Genomic DNA, 19,710 nt, shown 5'->3' on the forward strand with positions numbered 1-19,710 from the left:
AGTTCTCCGGAAGACACATTCAAGGAACCGTTTAGGGACTGTATCAAAATGTTCAAAGCAAACTTCTTTTTCCTGTTTCTTTTGAAATGTCAGTGATATCTTTACATCTAAATATAAGGATCTGTTTCATAATATCTTTATAAAAGTGTTAGGGTAAGCAAATCTTTCTTTATAGGAATTTAAAGAGAGTCCGAGTTCCAGATCCAGGCTGGTAAAGAGGGAGGAGTAGCATCCATGTGGACACAGGAGCCAGAGGCTGGGGTCAGCAGGAAGCCCGCTCTGCCAACAAGACACTGACTGCTTTGATGCTTAAGCCAGAGGCACAGGCTGCCCAGTGTTGGTTTCACTCACTGTACCCTTTGGCTCTCTCCTCAGGAAGAAGCTGGCGATTAGACTGCAGGAGGCTGCAGAAGCCATGGAGGTGTCCAATGCCAGGAATGCCTCCCTGGAGAGGGCCAGGCACAGGCTGCAGCTGGAGCTGGGGGACGCCCTTTCTGACCTGGCAAAGGCGCGCTCTGTGGCAGCTGCCTTGGAGCGGAAGCAGCAGCACTCTGAGGAGGCTCTGGCTGCCTCCAAGCAGAAGCAGGAGGAGGCCCAGGTGCTGCTGCAGGCCTCTCAGACGGAGGCCCGGGCCCTCAGCTCTGAGGTGCTCACACTCAGGCAAACCTGTGAGGAGAGCACCGAAGCCCAGGAGACTCTGAGGAGGCAGAACCAGGACCTTCAGGGTACTGTCAGCTGGGCATGCAACCAAAGCAAGGGCTTGGGGTAGAGCCTGGCTTCAGGGCAAAGCTATCTTCCCTGGGTGGAGAGCCTTGACATTTTTCATGTTCTCATCCATGTTTGACTTTCAAAGTTTTAATACTCTGGAAAAAAAAAAAGTACTGTAGATGTTATTGTATTGAATTAATTCTAAAAGTAAAAATAGGGCCACACCTTTGATCCACTTATTATAAGGAAGGCACTCTCCCAAGAATTTTTTTTTCATTTCCACAGCCTTATTGAGATTTCCCACATACATATTTATAGGACTATATTACCCAAATTATACATTTTCTGTACCATTTACTTTTCAGTCATCAGTATATTTTGAATACATTAAGATTTTCAGTAACCCATGCTATATGTTGGGTTCTTCTACATTCATTTATTCATGGTTTAACCCTGAGATTGGCCTTCATGTGACTGTCCTCAACCTGCAAAATTCAAGGTTAGGTTACTTGTCTGAATTTGCAGTTCATAAGTTATAGAGCTGGGATTTGAGCCCAACCATCTGGACTCCTGTCTGTGCATGCTTTACTGAACTGTGCTACTGTCCTATGTACGGATGTTGTATTTCTTAGCATGCCAAGCCTTGGAGATAGGCTACATTCTTAAAAAAAAATCCAAACTGCATATTAAGTATACCTAACACCTATTTAACTAGATCTCACTAATTTCAAACCTGATTATACACAATCTGAATAATTATATCCTATGCATTCATACAGATGTATATATTATGCATATGTAAAATATTTCAGTAGAGTAGGTTCCTAGAAAAGAAACTGATGAGTTAAGGAAATAGACTTAAACTTTTTGGTATATTGCCAAAGAGTAACTCAAAGAGACTGCCAAGTTATTCTAACGCCTACAGCGATATGCATGACATCCCTGAAGTGCCCTGGAAGCAAGTTCATTGCTATTGGAGGGGTGAGTGAGTCCTCTCTGCTGCCCTGTACCAGTCCACAATGAACTCATTTACTGGGCTGTGGAATGTCCTAGACCAGTGGCCAGAGAGCTTAGCCATGTACCACCTGGGAAGAGACAGCCACTCCCAACACAGAGCTTCTGATGCTGTGGATCTGAGGTGAAGCATATGAATTTTCATTTTTAATAACCTCCCAGTTGAGGCCATAGGTCTGGGTCCCATTGGTGGCCTTGGATGGGGCGTGGTTTTGAGCTTTTATTTTAAAGCTCTTAAGATGATCAAATGGTATAGTCAGAGTTGAGAAAAAGCTGCTTTGAGGTTTTTTTTTTTTTTTCTTAGCAGAAAAGGATTCTAGTTCATATGCCCTTTTATCTAATTTTTGCAAGAATTTTGGGATTATTATTCTTTCACAATTTCAAGCATATATGTAATATATTTTAATAATGTGAAACCACCATTATCCCCTCTCTTATCTCCCTCCTTCTGTTGAACCTCTTTTTTCTGCTACAAGTTTGCCTCTTACATTCCCGTCTTTGCTGTTGTTGTTGTTAACATGCTGAGTTTAAGTAGTGTAGCTTGCACGAGAATGGATTGCAGCTTTACCGGAACATGGGCACAAAAACCAATGGGTATAGCACCGAGGAAAATGACTCCTTGTGCTGGAGTAGCCAATGACTGGACTGCCTACAGATGGCTGGAGCAGGTTGGAGCCTCATCAGCCCCTCCCCCATTCATGATGAGTAGCTCCCTGTCTTGTGCATGTCTTGGGGTAATCACAGCTGCCGTGATCTCATGAGTGACATGATTTCATGTTATGACATCTATGTATGTTCAAGAGATAGTATTTACAACCCTTTGACCATCCTCGGGCTCTTACATTCTTACATTTTTGGTTGTGAGCCTAGCCTTTAACGGCTGAGCCATCTCTCCAGCCCGGGCTCTTAACATTCTTTCTGCGTCCTCTTCTGCCATTTTCCCTAAGCTTGGAAGGGAACACTATAGGTATGTAGTGCAGGCTGGACCTCTCAGCAGCCACTCAGCATTTAGGTCAGCTGCGGATCTGTATATTAACTGCTGCCCCCTGCAAAGAGAAGCCTATCTGACCAAGGCAGCAAGCAGCACTACTTCGTGAGTGTAAACATCAACACCACCACGGCAGTGTGACAGCATGTTCTTTAGCAAAGCAGCAGTAATAGGCTCCTCACTGAGGCCTGTGGTTTCCCCAGCACCAGGCTCTTGACCAGGTTTATAGTTACCCGATATGAATTTCATAGTGTGGAGAGAACCGGAAATCACACCCAGCACATGTTGGGCTACCCCACAGCAGTCATGCTTCTGTTGTGCCAGTGAGTGTATCTTGCCTTCAGGGTCAGTGTTGTATCATGCAGAGTTCACGGTGAGAGCACTGATGATCCAGTCCTCCCCCACAAGCAGTGTATATAGCCCTTTCTGGAGGCTTCTGCTCAGGTCCTGCTTGCTAATCTATTTCCTGCAACCAAAGTAAATAGTGTGTCTGGAAATAGGGTCTTAACATTCAGTTGTGGTAGTCGACCAAGACAAATGTCAATAGCCTGTGTTCTGAGAGGGGCTCTTGGTTCTCAAGAAATAAACAAACAACCCAACAACTCATAGAGATATATCCCACATCTGGCACTAAGTGTGACCTATTTTGTCTTTGGCCAGGACTGAGAACCGGAGGCACAGGTGAGCTGAAGTTCTCTCCTCTCCGGGGCTGGGCAAATCCCCAAGTTTCTAGGAACTAGAGCCTCCTTTCTTGAAGTGTCAGACCCAACCCCAGCAAGATGGCATCAGGTAGTAGAGATTTCTCATTGCTGGCCTCACAGGCTTTGAGTTCATGCCAGGCTAGCCAGCACTGCCAGGTGCCGAAGTGACAGCCATTGTCTTTCCAGGGGCCCCTCTGCCTTTCTGGGACTGCTGTAGATGAGAACCTTGCTTGTGATTAAGGGTTCTGTTCCAGTGTTGAGTAGTGGCTGGTTCAGCAGCAGCGGTGCCGACATCAAGCCTTGTCCACCGAAGTGCAGGGATTCTGTTGTGTGTGTGAGAGAGAGGATGTCCAGGTGAAGTCTGCGTGGTCCCAGCAAGCAGAGCTGCCTGGTGAAGGTACACAGGCGGTCCTCTGCACGAGACCCTGAGAAGCACTAATTGTTGAGGTCATCGTCTGGCAGATGACAAAGGAATACAGTGAGGAAGGGATTGTTCCTCCAGCCCCAGTTCCAAATATGCTTCTCTGTGGGTGAGGGTTTGCATTCCCATGAAGTTGCCAAGGGTTACATGGTCCCAGTAAGAAGTTTTGTGTAGAGTGAGCGTCCTCTAACATGCCCGATCTTCTCTCTTTCAGAGCAGATTTGTAATCTCACAAACCAGGTGAGAGAAGGGATCAAGAATGTAGCCGAACTGGAAAAGGCCAAGAAATTGATTGAACAAGAGAAGATGGAAGCCCAAGTGAAGCTGGAAGAAGCAGAGGTAGATTGCCAGGGAGGGAGAAGTTCTCTGAGGGGAAAGCAGAACTGCCAACATTAGAAATAGCCACCACGCTGTGGCATTTCCTCAGGCGTTTGCTATATGCTATACACAATACCAAAAGCTTTTATCACCCCAGCGGACTTTTGTCTCCATTTTACAGAGGAAACAGAGAGCAAGATAATTATCAGCAAATGCAAATTCCCCAACCAGAGCGAAAACCACCATGATGTGTTTACTTTATTCCCTAGCCTGCACCCCTCACAGACCATATAAATGATCATCCAGGAACTTGTTGGACTTTCAGGATATCTGCCCTGTCCCCAACTTTATCGAATCAGAATTTGCTTTTAAACTAGGTCCCGTGGGGTTTCCTGAGATATTAACGTGGGGGAGCATTTGCTAGAAGACTGTTGGCCCGTAGGGTACTCAGTGAGCACTTACCCAAAGTTGGGAATTTAAATAAATTTATATCAATGCCCTCTCAAAACAGTCTGTTAAATGCCTCCCCCCATCTGTTGGTGAGATGACATTCCAAGTGAGACTCTTAGATATCCTGTCATTGAGAGGCCATTTGTGTTCCCAGTCTTTGACAGGGGTGTTTTCTGGAAACATCCTGTGCTTTATTCCTGGAAGTGGACTAGGTGATTGACAGGACCTCTGAGAAGATCTGATGCCAAAGAAGATGATGGGTCCGGAAAAGGATGTCACCCTTCCAGAGTATCTAGGTGCTTGATTGGTATTAGCTCTACAGAGGCTCTCTGCTCTTGACGGAGTTTCATCTTGAAGCAGCCCCTTGAACAGCTCTCTGGACACATTAAAATACGCATACCCTACCAGTGGAGGAAATGAGTTCTGAAAGATGTGGTAGAGCATTGTAGATGGAGCCTCTTGGGAAGTATGGTAATAGAAAATTAAGATGCCAGAACTTCTCTGTCCAAACACTCATTGTTAGAAGGACCTCACCACTCCAGCTGTATAGGAAACTGGCGAGGCAGATGTGCAGCCTCTGTGTGTGGTTTTGAAGTAAAGGGTTCTTAACTCACTTATCGCTCCCCTTTCATAAAAATTTTTCTAGGATCTCTTTATTTAATTGAAAACTCCTTCAAAAGGCTGCTTTGTGCAAAGTTGATGAACTTTTTTTTAATTTACTTTGGGTCTCTGACTGTTTTAGCTTGGGGCTTTCTAAAAGCACCATATTAAATAAAAGAAATAAATTTTATCATATACTTAAACATTATAGCAATAAAATATGATTTTAGGGGCAGTTTTAGTTTTGTATAGTATACTGGGTTAGTTGTATATTAAATGAACCAGCAATCGTATCTAAGGTGTATTAAGGATCTAACACTACGACCGGTACCACTCAATACCACAAGATGGCAGCATATATCATTATCCTCTTGTGGCGTTGTCACTTCAGCCTCAAAAATGCTTTCTGCATGTGTATGTAACTTTGGACTATTTCTTTTTGGGGGTGCGGCTTTATAAACATTCAGATCTCTGAAGCCATAAGACTCAAATGATTTGAGGTCACCTTTAAAGATTCACTTCCTTAGTACATTCTAGAGGGTGAGTTTCAGCTGCTTTTGATTCATGTCTATCAGGGTTGAGAGAAGAACGAAGGGGGCTTTCTTAACATCCCCAGCGGCTTAGTTTTGTTGTCACCGCGTCACCATTACTACACAGTTTTACTCTTCGCGGTAGCTAAAACACACTCCGTAGAGAAGATGCAGTTTTCCCTGCTCTCGGGACCGTCCGCCTTAGCTGGCCAACAGCACTCATTTCACGTGTGTGCTGCTCTATTGTCGCTACTCCTCCAGTATGTTATCGTTTGCTTGTTTGCATTTTTTTAAACACGTATTTACCTAGAAAAAGGCTTTGAAGATTTTTTTTTTTAAACCAAATTTCTACTTTTAAAATTGAATGACCCTTTAAGAGCATCCCTGGAAAGAAAGTCCCTGGCCTTTATTATTTGACTACTCAGTTCCAGAAGATCTTCTTACCCATTAAAGCTCCCCTTTGTAAGAATAATAAAACAGTAATAATTAAATGGCTCACTTTGAGAGCGTTATCTACTGAGTTCCTAGATGTCCAAAATAAACAATGACTCTGAGCAGGTGTTAGCACCTTCTCTATTCTAGTCTTGATGCTTTTAGTCATTCACTCCAAGATAGAATGAATTAAAATGACTGTCAGCAATTAAATATCAAATACAGTGACAGCTGATTGAGATTTTCTATTTATAAAAGGAAACAGCCTATATATGCATATATATATGCATACATATATATGCTTTTTCCTATTATTCAAGGAGCAAATGATGTCAGAGCTAGATATGAATGATGAATGAAAGCTGCCGCTTGTCCTAGTCTCACTCTTCAGGGACCTGACTTGAACCTAGCTCTCATCCAGTGACTCTAAAGAGAACTACATTCGTGATATAGGTTTTAAGGGAAGATAATTTAATTTTTGTTCAAAAAGAGACTTCCTCGGGTGAATTTTGTTACAGGGAGCTCTGGAACGGAATGAGAGCAAGATCCTTCGTATCCAGCTTGAACTCTCAGAAGCTAAGGCAGAGCTGGAAAGGAAGCTGTCGGAGAAAGAGGAAGAAGCAGAGAGGCTGAGGTATTTAGGATGATGCTCCTGAACAGCAGCCATGCACTTCGAAGTCCCAGAGTGAACAGAAGTCACTGTAGGGTTGCTTTCATGACCCCTGCCAGAACGTGGCCAGGGACACTTGGTCTAACTTGACACTAGGGTTTCCCTCACTGTTTAAGGAGGAATACTTATATACAGCCGTTGCCCGCTCTGTGGTTCTCTGCTCTCTAGTGTGGGGAGGACTGTATTGGGTAAAGACAACCTGTAGTGTGTGAGTCTGCTTCTATCGGGTCTCGTTCAGTGAAAGATAGGAAACTGAGATGCTGAACCATGGAAGAAAGGACAAAAATGTTTGGTGCTGTGCTTTCAAGCTAATGTTGGAGCGGAGAGAAAGTCTGTCCCTTGGGAGAAGGCAGAGCCAAGAGAAAGACTGTTGAAACAGTGGAGTCTTACCTGCCAGGTCTCTGAATGAGACAGATTTTCCAGTTGTTGGACCCTTGTTGAACAATTTCTTTACTTCCTTGCTGATGACTTTAGACACTCTACTGCTCAGATTCTCAAGGAGGGGACAAAGTGGCCCCTCATGCCACAGAAGATGATGAGGGTGATCAGGAAGCTGACGCTTCAAGAATGCTTTGCATTCTACAGATCTACAGCTTACAGTTAGAGGTGACTAAGTTATCTCTCCGGCTGTTCTGTCCCCTTAACCCAATGGTTCTCAACCCTCCTAATGATGCAATCATTTAATACAGTTTCTCATGTTGTGGTGACCCTTATGATTAACCCATATGATTAACCATAAAATCATTTTATCTGCTACTTCACAACTGTAATTTTGCTACTGTTATGAACCGTAGTATAAATATCTATGTTTTTCAATGGTTTTAAGTGACCCTTATGAAAGTGTAGGTTGGGGTCATGACCCACAGGTTGAGAACCTTTCCCTTAACCAATGCCATTAGTCTGCAAAGAAGATCATATAGTAGTCTGAAGTTCAACTGGCAACTTGTGGTCAATGTCTTCGTTAAACAGACAAAACAAGCCAATGCCATGTTAACAGGTTCTGTTGAACTAGGCTTTTTCCCATAGCTTGTTTTCTACACAAACTTCCAGATGGTCAATATTTAGTGGGGATTTGGAGCCAAGTTTATCCTTCTGTGTGCTCTGATTTAACTCAACACTCATTCATAAGCATTTTTGTGGAACTGGCTGTAGTGAAGAAATCTGGTGTACTTATGAATATCTGAAGTAATTCTTAGAAAAGGGGCAAACATATAAAACCCTAGTATTTGTGCTATTTTTGTACAAAAGGAATAAAAATGAGCAAACCCTTTTATAGTTTAAAAAAATAGCTTGACTTTAGTTAACGTCAAACCTCAGCTATAAATAAACCCAGTGAGGAAAATGAATCCTCAGAGAGTCTGTGTCATGTCAGGTACATCTGAATGTTGAAGAACAGCTCCCCAATTATAATCATCAGTGCAGAGGAAGTCAGAGATCCAAACAGCTAAGTTTCTTTAATTTAAATTTATTTTTTATAATTGATTCTCTTTACATCCCAAATATAGTTTCCTCTCTCATCTCCTCCAGCCCTCTCCCATCCTTCCTCTCTTCCCCCCCATTCTCATCCCCTACTCATAAGAAAGGAGGAGTCTTCCTCCCCTACCATCTGACCCTAACCTATCAAGCCTCATCAAGACTGCCTGCATCCTCTTCCTCTGTGGTCTGGGAAGGCTATCCCACCAGGGAGAAGTGATCAAATAGCAGGCAACAGAGTCCATGTCAGACTGTCCCTGCTCTCTTTACTAGGGACCCACATGGAGACTGAGCTGCCTTTAGTCTATCTCTAAGCAGGTGGCTAGGTCCTCTTTATGCATGGTCCTTAGTTGGTATATAAGTCTCTGCAGGCCCTTGGGCCCAGATTTGTTGGCTCTATTGGTCTTTTATGGAGCTCCTGTCTGCTCTGAGTCCATCTATTCCCCCATTCTTCACTAGGACAGCCTGTGCTCTGCCCAAAGTTTGGCTGTGAGTCTCAGCATCTGCTTCAATCCCTTGCTGGGTGGAGTCTTTCATAGGACATTTATGGTAGGCTCCCATCCTGTTCTCTTTCTTCAACCACTTTTGGTGTCTTTTCTTGCCATTTTAAATAAGAATTAAGTATCCTACCTAGGGTCTTCCTTGTTATTTAATTTCTTTAGATCTGTGGATTGTAGTATGGGTATCTTGTATTATATGGCTAATAGATGCTTACAAGTGAGTATATACCGTGTGTGTTTCTGGTTCTCGGTTACCTCAGGATGATATTTTCTAGTTCCATCCATTTGCCTGCAAATTTTATAATTTCCTTGATTTTAATAGCTGAATAGTATTCTATTGTGTAGATGTACCACAATTTCTGCATCCATTCTTTGGTTGAGGGACATCTAGTTTTTTTCCAGATTCTGGCTGTTATGAAAAAAGCTGCAATGAAAATCTATGCTTAAGAGGAGAATGCTAAAGGGAACATGAGCTGTGATGGGCTGGAAAAGGAAGAGGAGGCTAAAGCTTGGGCATGAACTCAGTGTAAGCTTTAGCTGATGACTTGTAGTGGCTAAACTCGGTACATCTAGAAAGGACAGGTGAGCATCTCACAAAACTGCTCACATCACCCCAGGCCCTCTCTGCTCTTTGTGAGCACATATTGTATCAAATGCCTTGCTCTAATCTGGAGGTGTAGTCTGAATCTGGGGGTAGGAGGAAATGGAATAGAATAGAAGGGGAAATGTATCCCAAGCATATAATTCTAGGCAATAAAGAATAATAAGTATAAATCACAGACCTCAAAAAATACCAGCTGAGGGCAGGATGACATTGAAAACTCTATGTTCACATAAACTATGTAAAATACCACAGAAACTGGAGGTGTCTAGTAAGACAGAACCTGGAGAGTTGAAGCAGCCAAGAGGGCAAAAGGGAAGGCCAGACTTTTATAGCATAGACCAGAGAGCTCTCTCCACTTCTGAGTGTTCTGTCAGTCTGGTGGGGAATGCTGAATGAGCTCAGGAGAGAGGCTCATTGGTGGAGAAAATCCAAGCAGCTGGCATGAGAGATATTTACTCCTAACAAATATTTGAATGCTCGGTGTTGGCAGGATGTTTTGTATAGTGTTGTAGGCTGGACTTTTAAACTCAAAGATGATTTGAATCTTTTATGTCTTTAGTTTTTAACATTAGAAGTAACTCAGTTTTTAAGAAGGTCTATTTTCTTGGTAACATTGTCAGACTAGATAGCCACTAAGAAATCTATGATAATCTGAACACAGAAACAACAGTGAAGATATTAAAAGCACTGATTTTCTTTAAAGATACTGCTTTTTGTATATTTTTAATTTTTAAATTAATTTTTGAGAATGTCATACATGTGTACTGTATTTACATAATTTCTGTCCTCTCTTCACCCTGCAATTCTTCCAATTTATCCCAAACTCCCTCTTAAATTCATGACCACAAACTCCTCCTCTTCTTCCTTTTTCCTTCATTATCATCATCATCATATTATTATTATCATTATTATTACTATCATTATTATTGTTGCTAGAGGAGGCCATTGAATCCTCTGGAGCTAGTGGTACAGGAAGTTGTTAGCTGGCCTTGGGTGCTGGGAACCAAATGTGAGTCCTCTTCAAGAGAAGAGTAAATGCTTATAAACCACTGGTCCATCTGTGTAGTCCTCAGTGTTTCATTTTTCTATAGAAGATATGCTTGAGGGAGCTTTGATATTAGATTTTTTTTTGATCCTGTGTGAATGGTTTTGACTGTATTGCTACCATCACTTGGGCCATTATCATGGCCATTCCTTTTATACCATAGAACTTTTTGCTGCTTCTTAACATTTATGAAGTTAAAATTTTTTAATTTATATTTTTATTAATTATAATTTATTTATTTTGTATTCCAGTTGTTGCTCCCTCCTTCTTCCCCTCTCAATCCTCCCCTTCCTTCCTCTTTTCATCCCATGGTCCTCCTCAATTCAACTGATAGGAGCAGTCCTCCTCCCCTTCCATCTGACCCTAGCCTACCAGGTCTCATCAGGACTGGCTGCATTGTTTTCCTATGTGGCCTGGTAAGGCTGCTCCCCCTTAGGGGGAGGTAATCAAAGAGCAGGCCACTGGGCAAGAAGGAGGACTCTGGGTAAGATGATCAATTTTCATTCAGAAAAGGATAGATATTCAAATGGGATAGATATCAGAAGAGGAAGAAAACAGGGAACAGGACAGGAGCCTACCACAGAGAGCCTCTGAAAGATTCTACCCAGCAGGGTATTAAAACAGATGCTGAGACTCATAGCCAAACTTTGGGCAGAGTTCAGGGAATCTTATGAAAGAAGAGGGAGATGAATGACAGGATGGAACAGGAGCTCCACAAGAAGAGCAACAGAACTAAAAAATCTGGGTACAGGGGTCTTTTTTGAGACTGATATTCCAACCAAGGACCATGGATGGAGATAACCTAGAACCCCTGCACAGATGTAGCCCATGGCAGTTCTGTGTCCAAGAGAGTTTCCTAGTAAGGGGAACAGGGGCTGTCTCTGACATGAACATTTATGAAGTTTTGCAGATAGCTACAGGAAAGCTAGTAATTGAAACACTAGGTTTGCTGAAACAATGCATTTGTGGAGAGAGGATTGATATAAGGCCACAGTGCTCCTGGTAGGGAGAATTACCTGAAGCAGAACAGAGACTTCCCCCAGAGGAAAACAGGGCAGTTTAAGGATTTAAGTTATGTAGAGTATGTCTGTTCCTTCACTACTTTGCAATGGTGCTGTCAAAGCAAAATCAACCAACCAACCAAACAAACAAAAAAACCCACAGACTGGATGGCTTATACAATACAAATTCATGTTTTCACAGTCTGGACACTATAGATCTGAGGTCATGATTAAACAAGCAGGTTTTCCTTAAGGCCTCTGTCCTCATCTTGAAGGCAGATGGCTACTTTCTCTTTGTTTCCACATGATCGTTCTCCCTTTTCTTCTGAAGACTCTGTGCTATTGGATTAGGGCCCTTCCCCAGCAGCTTCTTTTTATCTGCATTGCTTCTTTAAAGACACTTGCAAAGGTCTTTAAAGCCCCATCTCCAAGCACAGTACTGTGTTTCTGGGGCTTAAGTCTTCAGCATCATAATATGAAGGCTACAGTTTAATCCACAATGGCCACATTATGTTCATAGGCCTGCAAGCTTTTAGGTATCTAATCTGTGAAACAAACACACAGCACCTAGGGATGTGCACTACATGTAAGACAGAAGACCGGCTTTAACACTAGGCTATGCTGTAAAACTTACTTCCCATATTTTCTGTAACTACTTCCTCGGCTCTTCTTTCCATAATGAAATGTGGTCACGAGAAGCGGAATCTCCTACCTGAGAAGCACTTGCAAACACCAGCTATAACCCTACTAACAGTCGTCCTTCTCTGACCAGCATGAGGGTTCAGGACACACTCTGTGGGAATTCAGTGTAGAATCTAAGTCTGACCCATGACAAACACGTGTTTCCTGTTTTTTGTTACAGCCTCTATAAAGATAAGAAAATTAGAAGAAGTCTTTCTTCTACTTATGTGTCCAGGACTAAGGCTCTGTTGCAATGGTAGAGCTTATGCTGACATGGATTTTTGATAGCAGCTAAAGTGTCTTGATGAACAATCACCAAACACTGAGAAGTTAAAATAGGAGAAACTAATGCTGTCTTCTAAAACCAGAGTCTGAACTAAGGTATAAAGGAAAGGAAGCCACTCATCAAAGTTGTTCCGCAAGCCAGAATCTTTCTACCTGTGATGCCACAGGTGAGGAAGAGAGGCTGTAGACTCACAGTCTATGTGGTTTCGACATCTTATGGGAGAGGCTTTTAATGGTTGGTTCCAACAAACAAGGTAGCAGTTAGTTCCAAAGTGCCCAACCATCTGTGAGCGTTGCCAACTGAGTCCCATGATTTGCTCATATTTCTCTTTGCATTCTTTTTGTTGTTGTTTATTTTGATTTTTGGTTTTTGAGACAGGATTTTTCTGTGTATCCTTGACTGTCCTGGAACTATCTCTGTTGACCAGGCTGGCCTCAAACTCACAGAGATTCTGCCTCTGCCTCCTGAATGTTGGGATTATAGGCATGGACCACTACTGTCCTTTCTTTTCATTCTTGAATACAAAGATAGTAACTGAGCTGGTAGCAGTTTACAATTTTGACTTTGTACAGAGCTTTTTTTTTTTTTATAAAAGAATATTAAAGTATTTCTATACTTTACAGGACTTAGTTTTCTCAATTAGCCACTGTCCTTCAAACTCCTAGGAAGAGAAATCAAAACAAAACAAAAACTGATGCCATTATTTAAGACTGTCTTTGAATCATTAGAAAGTATGGCTGCATCTCTGAGCTTGTTTTAATCTCAACCTTGGAAGCTCTTTCCTGTTACATTCAAACTTATTTTTTCTTGAACATTTGTAAGTAGTTTAAGTATTATGGTTGTCTAAAGAACATCTATTCTTCATCTGTAGACACTCTAAGAAACCTAGAGTTTATCATCCCTGTCTTGTCTTGGTTAGGAATTCTATTTCTGTGATGGAACTTCATGACCAAATGCAACTTGGAGAAGAGCAGATTTATTTTACCTTACAACTTCTAGGCCCACCACTAAGGGAAGTGAGGGCAGGAACTCAAGACAGGAACCACGGGGCAGGGATTGGAGTAGAAGCCATGGAGGAATGCTACTTACTGGCTTTCTCCTCATGGTTTTCTCAGCCTGCTTTCTTACACCATCAAGAACCACTAGCCTAGTGGGAGCACCACAAACAGTGAACTGCACCCTCTCATATCAGTTGTCAACAATAAAAGAAAATGTCTCACAGCTTGCCCACATCTTGTGGGAACATTTTCTGAATTGAGGTTCTCTCTTCTGAAATGATTCTAGCTTGTATAAGTTGACATAAAACTACCCCCCTTTACTACAGACCTTTAATGAGTTGTAGACAAAAGTAACATAGGGACCTTGAGATGATACTAGTGTTTTTATGGTTCTGTGTTGAATCTGACCTAGAAGCCTTAGTTAGTCTTTTATAATGGGAATAGACTCATTAAACTAATGTCAGTCTTTCTCTGTTTATAAAATGAAAACCCTTTAGACTTATTTTGTTAGTCTCTGAGAATTTTGTTTATTTTAATGTGTTTTCCATAACTTGAAAATAAGAGGTAACTGTTTTTAGTTTGAGTGTGTGATGTTCACCCCAAATGTTGTTCTGAAACCAGGGAGAAGCATCAGCAGGCTGTGGGTTCTCTGCAGTCTAGTCTGGATTCCGAAGCTTTGAGCAGAATTGAGGCCACCAGGCTGAGGAAGAAGATGGAAGGGAACGTCAAAGAGATGGAGATTCAGCTTTGTGCTGCCAACCGGCAGGTGTCACAGACAACTAGAGCCTTGGGCCAGCTTCAGGCTCAAATGAAGGTACTTTCAAACTACACTAATAGACAATGATAGACCTATGCCAAGTGACAAAATCTGTAAAGCAGATTAAAGAAGTTTTAAAGGAGAAAGCCACACATCTTACCCTTGCAGAAAGCTGGAACATACATACCTGAAAATGGGTGGAGCTCTGCCAGGATCATACATGCTCTGGGACACATCCCATTTTCTGAGCACGGCATTAAATAGGAAAAAGAAATGAAATGAACAGAGTATGGCCATCTGCTCCCAAGATACCATTTGGGGTATGTTTACATCAGTATGTCAGAAGGGCAGCTCTGTTCATAGCCTCCTCTTGGTGCAAACAGGAGGATGGCTGCTATTATTTGAAGTCAACAGCAGGCACTTTCTTATCAAACAGAGACTTCCTGGAAAGTAAACTTTCTCCCGCACTAAAGAAAATTGTTTTATAACCTAGAGTCTGACCTAAGCCAGCAGGCTGAAATAATTATGACAGCAGCTAAGGACAAACTGAGGAGGAAGAACTGACTCCTTAGTGAGCCATGCACTGCACACTCCTAAAGCTCTGCCCCTGGGGACAGTTACTTGGAGGCAGTCCTGGTCCTGCTTGCTGTCTGACTTCTAGCACAGAGAGTTTAGCTTTCCCTGTTTCTAAGTCAGCCTGTCAGCTGCTGAGATCAACAGCTTCCTGCCCTGATGCTCAAGACACTTTGACTTCAGTAAACTGTCCTAGAGCTTCCTCATGGGGTCACTTGGAAAGGCTTTTATCTTTAAGATCAAGAACTTAGAACTTGTCTTTGTGTCATGGTGCTCCGCGGTCCCCCTGCTAAGAGCTGAACTCAGAGGGATCCGTGCTGCAGGCCCATATTTTCTCTTGCAGGACCTTCAGCAGCAACTGGATGACAGCATGTATCAGAACAAGGATCTGAAGGAACAGGTGGCTCTGGTTGAGCAACACAACACTCTTCTTCAGTCTGAAGTAGAAGAGCTGAGGTCTTTGCAAGAGCAGGCAGAGCGTGGGCGCAAGCTGGCAGAAAAAGAGCTCCTGGAAGCCACAGAACAGATCAATCTTTTCCATGCTCAGGTAGGATCCATTAATTCTTTCCAGGAGCTGAGTCAGTTGTTTGAGAGAAGCAGTCTCCATACCTGAGTCAGCTAGGATATTCATGGTGGCCATGTCAAGTCCTAGGTGTGACACAAGAGCTGGTCACAAGTTTCAATCCAAACATTAAGTTCCCTGAGTTGCTGTAACAAAGCGCTACCAACCGATGTCTTTAAGCAAATGTATTTATTTTGGGGAGCTAGTCATCCAACATCAAGGTATTTTAAGAGCCATGCTCCCTCTGAGACCACAGGAGACTCAGCTCCCCAAAGCTTCTGAGGGGTTTCCTGACACTCTATAGATACCCTGTTTCAATTCCTTGTCCTCACATGGCACTCTGCTTGCCTCTTTTTCTCCTATAACTGAGTCTTTTTCCAGATTTCTCCTTTACACACACACACACACACACACACACATATGGAATTATGGCCCACCTTAATGACTTAGTATTAACTTGATTAACTCATTTAAAGCCTTATTTCCAAATAGAGTTATATTCTGTAAAACTAGGGCTTAGGAGTTCATATGCTTTTGTGGGCTTAGCGGGGAACAATGCAATGGCAACACTAAGTTTCTGCATGAAGAACGGACTGTCAGGGAATCCTCAGGCAGGAGGGCAGAGGGGAGATAAACAGTTCTTACTGGCTTGCAATTATTTGCTTGCTCCCTTATTCCCATGTTCTCTCTCTTCTCAGACTCCCAGGTATCTCTAACATCTTGAATATTTTCCGTCAATATTCTGGCTTCTCCTGTAAGCTTGTGTAGGTGAGAATGAGCAGGATTCCTAGATCACTTTTCTGGAGGTAGAAGAAACAACAACAACAACAGGGACAAATGGATATAACAAGTATGGCAAGCATCAAGCATTTTTAGGTCACATGTTATAACTTGGATAAGTATGCTCAGTATGATAAATAATGTCCTTCCTGTGAAGGACATTAGTGAAGACAAAAATAAACAACCACGCCGTACTGTTATGAGTACCTTAGAGGACGCGCAACATTGCAGAATGCCCCAATGATCCTATATTAAATCAAGAAGGCACACAATAGTTTTATTCCTAGTCCTGAAAGACATGGGAGAAATTGGTTAAGGTGTTAGAAAGAAAAATTAAGGACGTGGATAGAAATGGGGAGTTTGGTGACTGTTGAGAAGGATGAGTTAAAGCAACTGAGGACAGACTGCCATTCTTGGTACTGTTGAAAATATCTTGGATCATTTTCATTGCTACAGTGACTGGTAAGTGCCCCTAGCCTTTTGTGGACAGGGTATAGAGACCTCCTTTGAAGCCCCATATGATCCCACATTATGAAAGCATCAAATGACTCCCACATGTAGGAATCGCTGTTCCCCAAAAGTCAATAATGCTCTCTCTAGGAAAAGAGATCAGAGCTGTATCCACTACAAGGTGTTACAATTAATTTGTGTCTATAGTAAGTTCATGCAATGATATCACTCTCTGGGAGCCATGGCTCAAGAATAAATATGCTGTAGGGTATGTGTAATTTATTAGCAGGTTAAACTAATTTCAACACTTGTCTTTGAGGGAATTGGTCAGTGGAAGAGCACACAACTTGAGTATATGACGCCTTGAATTCAACCCAGCTGCAAAAGAAAACAAAACCAAAACCCAAAAATCATAACACTTTTTTTTTCTCCTTTAGAAGTTTTATCTCTATAAAATGTGGCATATTGGATTATGTCTTGAAAGTAATTGTACATTGTCTGCAATGCATGGTAACCACTGGTGACAGGTCACTTGATATGCATGTCATAACTGATAATGTCCTGTGTCCTAATGTGAAAAGAACCGAAGGAAAGAGGGAAGGGAAAAGGTAGCGAGAGGAGTATTCTTTTTTTTTTTTTTTAACTTATGATTGTTGTAATAGGTCCTATCCCACTGTGGATCCTTACAGATGGTCCCGGGTTGTATATGACTACAGGCTAAACAAAGCCTTAGTCAGGAAGCAGCATTCACCCATGGCTTGCCTCTAGGTTTCCTGGACTTTCCTTCATGATTGACAGTATAAGCTGAAATGAAATCTTTCCCCCTGAGTTGGCTTTGGTCAGTGTTTTATCACAGCAACAGAGAAGCAAACTAAGATACTTACGTAATGGTGCCTTAGTCTATAGGGCAGTTTCTGAAACTTAAAGGCGTTATTGACATGAGCATTCTAATGCTTGGATCTCACTCACCTATGAGATCCACAACTCTGCAGTAGATGGAGGCTCAACGAAAACTCAGATGCTGCCCCTGGTCTTAAGATGCTGTGTCCAGCATTAATTCAGGAGGCATGCCACTCCTCTTAAACACCACTTGCTTAGGACACACAACTGAGGACAACTCACAAATGGTCCTCTGCACATTGTACCTGGAGCATCTTCCCTCTGAAACTGGAAGCAGGGAAATGGGGAGGCACTGAATTTGCAGAAGTTAAAAGCCTCATCTCCTTAGGAAAGCTTAAGTGAGTGCTATGCATCAAATCATAATCAAGTCAGCGCTTGGACATGTGCTGTCCTTCATTGAGAGAGTTCCTATGGAGTCATGTGCAGTGAGCACCCATAAGACCACACTGAAGGCAATGGAAATCCTGCAGGGCACAGGGCCTGCCCCTCTGCAGGATGGAGAGAGGCATTCTTTATGGTGCTGGTGGGAGGCACGCAGAACCTGTGTGGCTGGTATGCCTTCTTTCTCTGCTCAAGGCTTACTCTGCTCTGAGAAAGGCTCTAAGTAAAGGAAAGGGAAAGGATGATGTGAATGGATGAAATGAAAGGAGAAATGAAAAGTGGGAAGCCCATGCTTTTTACTCACGTTCTTTGTGCTGAGGTTTCACAGCTCACAAAAGCTGTACTTCAAACACAGGGCAGATGCAGCAAAGGGGGCTTAGGCCTCCAGTGGGACAATCAGGATGGAACTAGGGCAGCATGGCTTCAGAACACAAAGGACTTCCTTTAATGGGGTCCTAGGGACTGGAGCTGGGCTTTATGTCATCTCCTTTCCCCCCCCCCCTCCTCCTCCTCCTCCTCCTCTTCCTCCTCCTCACTGCAGAGTAACATGGAAGGCAGGTGGGCAAAGATGAAGAATCAGTTTTCTTCCTGCAGCATCATGCCGGAATCCTCCAGGTGGCTGCAGGTGACTCTGAGTTCTGATCTAGGACACTTGTTTCTATCACACTGAAAAAGCAGGAAAACATTCCTCAATAGGTTAAACACTAAAACCATTTTTGCTTTTGTTTTATTTAGAATCCTTTCCGATTCAGGCTTCCATCTTTTTTTTTTCTCCCGAGCTTCTAAACAATCCCCTTCTTTTAATCTGCCCTTGTGTTCAAGGTACCACCCAGGGCTGGAGATCTTGCTTAAACACATATGGCCAACTGTGATCAATTGCTCTTACCCAGAGCTGCTATCCTGTGCATCGCTGGTCTCAGGCTGTCTAACCGGAATACTGTCTGTCCTTCCTTAGAAAACAAGCCTCCTCAGCCAGAAGAAGAAACTGGAGGCTGATGTTGCTCAGATACAGAAGGAAGCTGGAGAGATGCTACAGGAGTGCCAAAAGGCAGAAGAAAAGGCCAAAAGGGCTGCTGCTGAGGTGGGCCTGTTGGCTGTGTGCTCATTTCTGTCTTCTGGAGTTCACTGCAGCTGTAGCTCAAAGGCGGGACCTGCTGCAGCCCAGATGGATTCCGTTGATTCTCCCATATAGTCAGGAGAATATTAGCTGACCCTGTAACTTTTCCATTGGCCAGAACACTTAGGCCAATTGGCTATTGTCTTCTATTCACCCTGACAATGAGAAGGAGTGATTGAATGGCTAAAAGCAAAATCCTGTGAAAACAGGAGTCTCATTTTTCAGCTTAGCTATTTTTCAGTTGTGAATCAATATACCTGGTATTTAGAAATAATCTTCCTGTGCTTCCTTATAATTTTTCATTTTCTTGGGTATGTTACGGCTTTATGATGGTGATCTGAAAAGAGTGGTTAAACTACTTATGGTTTGTAATCCGTATTACTCTTGGGGTATGGACCCCAATAGTATGGCAATATTTGGTGAACCTTACTTTATTTGTAAACTAAAACTTGCTGATGGTGATACTTTTTCTGGATGTCACTAAGTGCAGGGTTAGTTGTTAAGCTCAACTTGAAAAATACACCACCTTCCAGTGCACCCTCTATGGGCAGGTGTGGTACTTCTATCAAAAGGCATAGCAGGTGAACAGTGCAATTGAGAAAAGGCTATTAATGGAGAGAAAGTGAAGTTTGTGTATTCAGGGCCCAGGACTGGATGTTTCTGGGTTTGATAAATGGTCTGAGCATGATTTCAGCCTCTGCTTACCCTGTGAAGGTTTTTCCAGAGTCTCTCAAATGTGCAGCTATATGCAGAGTTTTATCCTTGCTTAA

At 42.6% G+C, this 19,710-nt stretch overlaps 1 protein-coding gene across 1 annotated transcript in view; it reads left to right on the forward strand.

Moving 5' to 3' along the window:
• Myh15 (myosin heavy chain 15) overlaps positions 1–19,710 on the forward strand; it is a 116,271-nt gene that overhangs the window by 80,253 nt on the left and 16,308 nt on the right. The window contains exons 31-36 of the mRNA XM_055593174.1: positions 376–725; positions 4,047–4,171; positions 6,681–6,796; positions 14,042–14,234; positions 15,094–15,297; positions 18,779–18,904. Coding sequence (XP_055449149.1) covers positions 376–725; positions 4,047–4,171; positions 6,681–6,796; positions 14,042–14,234; positions 15,094–15,297; positions 18,779–18,904 — 1,114 coding nt within the window. The remainder of the gene's footprint in view (positions 1–375; positions 726–4,046; positions 4,172–6,680; positions 6,797–14,041; positions 14,235–15,093; positions 15,298–18,778; positions 18,905–19,710) is intronic.

The sequence above is a fragment of the Psammomys obesus genome, unplaced genomic scaffold, assembly GCF_907164565.1.
Source record: "Psammomys obesus unplaced genomic scaffold, mPsaObe1.curated_primary_1811, whole genome shotgun sequence".
Lineage (NCBI taxonomy): Eukaryota > Metazoa > Chordata > Mammalia > Rodentia > Muridae > Psammomys > Psammomys obesus.